The sequence below is a fragment of the Peromyscus maniculatus genome, chromosome 9, assembly GCF_049852395.1.
Source record: "Peromyscus maniculatus bairdii isolate BWxNUB_F1_BW_parent chromosome 9, HU_Pman_BW_mat_3.1, whole genome shotgun sequence".
Taxonomy (NCBI): Eukaryota; Metazoa; Chordata; class Mammalia; order Rodentia; family Cricetidae; genus Peromyscus; species Peromyscus maniculatus.
Window position 1 is genome coordinate 61,709,504 of NC_134860.1, and position 6,000 is coordinate 61,715,503.

The 6,000-nt window shown below is 44.7% G+C and overlaps 1 protein-coding gene across 4 annotated transcripts in view; it reads right to left on the bottom strand.

Annotated features, from left to right (window-relative positions):
• Positions 1 to 5,504, bottom strand: part of Mtmr9 (myotubularin related protein 9) — a 33,523-nt gene extending 28,019 nt beyond the window's left edge. For 2 of the 4 annotated variants that reach the window (XM_076545179.1, XM_076545180.1), the window contains exons 1-3: positions 4,964 to 5,499; positions 2,899 to 3,007; positions 541 to 666 (exon numbers count right to left, since the gene is read on the bottom strand). In XM_076545179.1, coding sequence (XP_076401294.1) covers positions 541 to 666; positions 2,899 to 3,007; positions 4,964 to 5,145 — 417 coding nt within the window. In that variant the 5' untranslated portion in view covers positions 5,146 to 5,499. Of the gene's footprint in view, positions 1 to 540; positions 667 to 2,898; positions 3,008 to 4,542; positions 4,589 to 4,963 lie in introns of all 4 variants that reach the window. The other 2 variants (XM_076545182.1, XM_006995979.4) reach the window with 2 other exon arrangements.
• Positions 5,505 to 6,000: the final 496 nt, after the last annotated feature.

The window sequence follows — 6,000 nt, forward strand, 5'->3', positions numbered from 1 at the left end:
TTAGGAGAAGTCAAACAGCCAATAAGGAAAACCCGGCTCTAGCAAGATGGCCTTGGAGACCAGGCCAGGCATTGTCCAGCAGCACACAAGCTAGGCGCTTCTCCAGTGCCATCTCAGGCACACTGTGGGCTCAACACACTTTTGAAGCGTGGCTCAAAACCTAGTACATATTAAGCTGTTACTCAGGAGACACCTACCAATTAACTCACAGTATGCCAGGAGTAGCTTTGAGCGAAACAATGTTTTATTTTTATTTTTTAAAATAATATTTACAAATGTAATTTTCAAACATTTTAAAATGTCTGGACTATGTTAATCTGTTGGAAGGAAAGGCATTGCAGCTACAGCAATTATACCAACACCCGGGCAAAATGACCGCCAGGAAGGAAAAAGGCTAACCCACAGCCAGCGCACACTCTAAACTGAGGCAGGAAGAGCCCAAACCCATCTCACCAGCCTTCAAAGGGCAAGGGTCGTTTCCCCAGTAAAATAAGGTGTTGGGTTCATTCTCGGCACCCACGATATCAAGTGTTAACTTACAGCGGAAGAGTAGAGCTCAAACTCCTGCTCAGGAAGGAAGGAATGCCAGCCGTCTTCCATCACCTCAAACATGGGGCGGTAGAAGAAAGGGTACATCAGGGTGACTGAGTCTAGAGTGGACAATGCCTAGAGGACAAATAAAGATAAAAGATAAAGATTCTGGAAAGCAACTGAAAGCATTCTAACAAAGCAGCAGTAAGGACATCGGACCTGGTAATGATGGAGCCCAACACAGGTCTCCAGTGCCGTATCTCTACAAACAGCTACAGTCTGATTACAGCTGGTACCCGCACTTCAGCATCTTAGACACCTGACACACAACCACACTCAACAAGTGCTGCCTGAACGAAACAAGCAACACAACAGTCTGTGCCTAATGAAATAATGGCTCCCGACATAATTCAAATGTCCAAAGCTCAATAAAAATGTCCAAGAATTTCTGGACCCTGGGGAACAAGAAGGTTTGGGTTAGTCAGTAGGGTCTCAACTAAAAACCCAGTAACTAAGTCATTCAAAATGTATGCCTGCTTGTATTCCACAAAAAGGAATACTCAACTCTGGTGAGTTGACAAGCATCAGAAAAGCCTTCAAGCTCCAAATCCCAGCTACACAATGGTTAAGTCACATAGCTTCCCTATGCCTGTTCAATGGAGGAAACTTCACAGGCTTATTAGAAGTCTTCTTGGAGAAAAGGCATCTAACAGGCAACAACAGTGCAACACATAATAAAACTGAGTTCTTACAAGACATACATCTGTAGAAGCTGCATCCACGCTCACTTCCTCCTTCCTAAAGGGATCAGCCCATGACTAGGTATTGTGCTATCTTTATGCTGCACTGGGTATACCCAACCAAAGTGAGCCCACACATTCCTTTGTTTAAATAGCAAAACATTATCTCAGTTTGCTTTCTTATTCACGATGGGAATTAGAGCCATGTCAAGATCATACTTCCAAGTGACAACTATGTATGGCAGACTATTCAATTTACTCTTCTCTCCTTTTCTCAAGTAGAATTTAGCAAAAGCAGGAAGGTTTGTGTGTCATTTCCTTAGCAACACATCACTCGATCCTCTACTTCTTGTTAAAAAACCAAACAAAATTGTAATCATCGATTTAAGGGTTTTTTTTTCTCCTTTTTAAGAGCTAAACCCACTTTTCTTTTAAAACATAAAGCCAAAATAAGTCAGTTACATAGAAGGAAAAAAATCAGCTAGCTCTATAATTACCTAGAAATTACTTTACACACACAGTCAGTTGGCACAATTTAGTGGCAGTGATTTAAAACAAGGCATTTTAAAATTGGGGTGTATACGAAAATTGTCAGAAGATGAAAAAGGAGTGTGAAGCCTTCAACTGAGACTTTAAACTATCCACTTTAAACTATCCTTCTCAAGCATAGCCGGAAGCAATGTTCCAAACTTTTATATAAGCATAAACAAACACATCTAAAGTGAACAGAGGAAAACAAGTCACAGATGACAACTGTTGGTGACAGTCACTGCTTTAGTCTGTTACACAACACTGTGAATATACTCCTGACACACAGCTCAACGGTAAGCTGAGAAATGGTTAAGATAATGAACTTTATGTGACGTGGCTATTTCTACCACAAAGTCTCAGCAAGAAACTGTTCTCACAGAAGGACCATCCAATGGCAGCTACCATTTGCCAAGTATTGTACTAAAAATTCTACATATACCCACAAATGTAATCTTACAACAGCCCTAAGAGGCAGGTAATGATGTCCTCATTTTATAACAGGAGACTAATTGCAAGAGATAAAGACTTCACCCATGGGCCTCACACTAACAGAAGAACTACATTATAACAATCGCAGTATTAAGAGTTACTGCTCAGGGTTCAAGGGTGTGTCTATTCCAAAGATACACTACACTCAAGAAGATCACACCCATTCGCTGTACCATGTCCACAATCCAACTAACTGTGTTTGTTTCATTGGCTTAACACTCCACATAGGTTGTTCTTCCAAGCAATCCACTGAAACAGAACAACAGTTCCCAAACTGTCTTCATCACAGAAAGTATCAAGATTTACGAAGTAAACATGATCCTTGGGGGTTTTTCTAAACAAGAACTCATACACACTCAAATGAAACAGCATCTATTATTTGGTCAATATGAACTCATGGGAATTCTATCATGAAATTCCACAAATTTCTAAGCAATTGATGGAATTAGGAGCTCCGTGTAAGGTGAAAGTGCAGTAAGCGGTCCCGTTACTCTCGTGTGACAACAAACCAGGAAGGGCTTTTCCTACATTAGCAGTCCTGGGGTCATGATCCAATACCTGCCCGGAGAAACACAAGGGCTGCGGACTTCTGCCTGCAAATACTCACCTCAATGGAACTGGCTATATTTAAACATTCCTCCATCCCAGGAATATCCAACTGAATAATTCGGAAATCTTTACATTTTATGATGATGGTACCCAGGGAGCCTACAAATCTGTAAGAAATTACAAATCATGTGAATGGTAAGAAAACCAGTGAGGAGAATAGGTTAGAGCCAGAACACAGAGTGTCAGGAATTAGCCTTTCTCGTGCAGCGTGAGAGGCCACTGAGTAAGTTTATGCACTAAAGAGGAACTGAGGAGGCTAGGAGCCTGCTGCTGGTATGGGTGCTGACCCACCACTGCTTCACCCAAACTGCTGGTAAGGCTACCACCAGACTGCGTTAAGGCACAATCTCTGTAGAAATCTTAACATCCAAAATACGCAGTGAAGCAATAGGAAGTGCGGTGTTACTCACACATCCTTTTTTTTCCCTCTTTCACAACTGAGATTTTATTGGTTGAGTACACAGACATTTCAATTCTTAAAACATGGACCCAAACTCTAAGAGTCATACATTGTGTTCATGTACCCAAAAGAGCCATGTGTTGTTTCTCTTTGAACTTATTCCAGTGATGTTCCATCCTAAACTTGGCAAGTTTTCCCTAAGACCTCACATAACAAGCAAATGCTCACAATCCTTAATTCCACTGATTCACAATTTTATGCCACATACAGTACATATTCAAAATGTCAATCTTACACAGCACATTATGACAATTGTTAGGAAAATGGACTGCCATGACCAGAGACAGTTCTGACAGGGCAAGGACCGAGGAGTGATTTTTTAGGATATAGTCGTACTAGAAATACAAGACTAGATATAACTGAAAATATTCCAGACACAAATGCATGACCAAGAGACTCCAAATTACCATTTCGTCTGCTTTGTCACACATACTTCATAGTGAACTGGATAATCAATTTGCCTACAGTACACAGGGCTCACGGGACAGAGAAGACAGAGAATTTAAGTGCAGGTGAAAGTATATATAAACGTTTGACTCTGAGACATTCTCTTGCACAGATGAAGAGTATACACTGGGAGGCTGAGAGATAGCTCAGCAGTGAAGAGCACTTTCTGCTCTTCCAGATCCAAGCTCTGTCCCCAGAACTCACATAGGGTGGCTCACAACTAACTGCCTGTAACTCCAGCTCCATGAGATTCAACACCTTTTTCTGGCCTCCTGGGGCACCTGCACTCATGTGTACATACCCACACACAGATACATACATAGACACATAAGTAAAAAGAAATAAAAACAATTTAAAGTATGGAGTGGGAAAATAAAGATGAATTAGTTCATACTTTCCTTAAGAGTCAGTCCTTTTCTTCTCAGAAGCAAATTGAATAATGCTAAGGACTGATTACCCTCAGTGGGAAGGGAACAACCCAGAAAATAAATAAGAAGAACTATCATAAACTGAACTTTTGATGATGTTGTTGTTGAGAAGGTCTTCCATACATGAGTGAGGTGGGTGTCAAATTTGTCATCCACCTGCCTCGGCCTTCCCAGTGCATCACCTTACTGAACTTTAACTTTTTAAAGGAGAGAATAAAATGCTTATATGGAAAATAATGACAATGTACGCAACTATGGCCAGGCATGGTGCCACACACACACACACAAATGTAATTCCAGCACTTACTTGGGAGGCCAAGGCTGGAGAGTCGGGCGCTCAAGACTGGCCTAGGCTGCAAAGAATGGATGAACATGTCTATTTGTAAGGGGGAGGGGCTTTAAATTGTACTCAATTACAACTACGAGAAGTGAGATTGACAATCAATAATGATTCGAGAAATGGCGAGACCATGCAAGGAATGTAATGTAAGAAAAAAAAAATTAAGACAGCACTGAAAATACACCAAATGTTGTTCAAAACGACCACTGCTATGATACCCCTGAGACCTTAGCCCAGGGATAGCAAAAGCCATGTAGCCCGTGCAGATGACTTTCAGATCTAGGCCTCAGAAGGTTCGTTTGGCCGGCTGGGCGAGGATGCCAGAAAAAAAAACACCTGGAAGCGTCAGTCCGGGCTCCTCACGGACTTGGGTGTGGTGGGCGCTCACCGTTTGTCAATGGCGTCGATATTTGAATGGAGGAGCCAGAGCTCCTCCGTGTTGTCCTGCCGGGAGGACAGGATCAGGTGGTGGCCCGTCAGACACAGAGTCCCCTCCACGGCGGGGTAGAAAGGCCGGTGCAGCACCACATTGTCCACCCGTGGGGTCTTAATCAGCTCCGCGAACTCCATGGTCCCTGGGCGGCCGCGGCCTGGGGGATGACGACTCCCCCAGGGGGGAGGCGGTTAATCCGCCCCGATGAGGCGCCCCCTAATGGGCGGGCCCGGGAGGTCGAGCCCCGCCCCGGCTGGGGGGGTGCGGCAAGGCCTGCGGGGTGCGCACCGCTGGCGGGGACTCGGCCACAGAGAAGGCCTGGCGGCAGGCCTGGTAAGAGCCGCTGCCACCGGCCTCTGACGGGCGGGCCGCGGAGGAGGAGAACCCAGCGTCGGGCGGCATCCGAACCCGAGCCGAGCCGCTAGGGACTCCGGGCGGAAGCAGCTACTGGCTCCCGCACCCGACAGTGACGCCGGGCAGAAGTAGAGGAAGACTCAAGACTCGGAGGACATAGGAAACGGACCGGAAGTTGGTCCGGTGTTAGGTCCGGTGGAACACAGCGAGAAACAATGACTTTATGTTCCTATGAGGGAAAAACTGTTTCACCTTCTGCCCACACAGTCCTTAATCCTCAAAATATTCCTTATCGGAGAAGGCGGGACGAGAAGGCAGAGCTGACCTGCCGCCCTCCGTTTGAGTGATGTCCCTCAAGGGTTCTTCTGGGCGTTTGCTATAACTGGTGGCTATTCTCATGGATTGGTCCACGAAGAGATGTCAAGTGTAGGATCGAAGCAGTGACTGTGACCTAGAAGCCTCGGGGTGTCTGGAAGGAACACGGACCTAAGCCTCAGACTGTGAGAGCGTCATGATGTTAAACGAGAAAAGCGTTTAACATGCACAGAGGAACTGATTAACATGCACAGAGGAACTGATTAACCCTCGTCCTGTGACAAAACTCCAGTGACTTCAGAGACTGTTCAGTTAATCTGTAG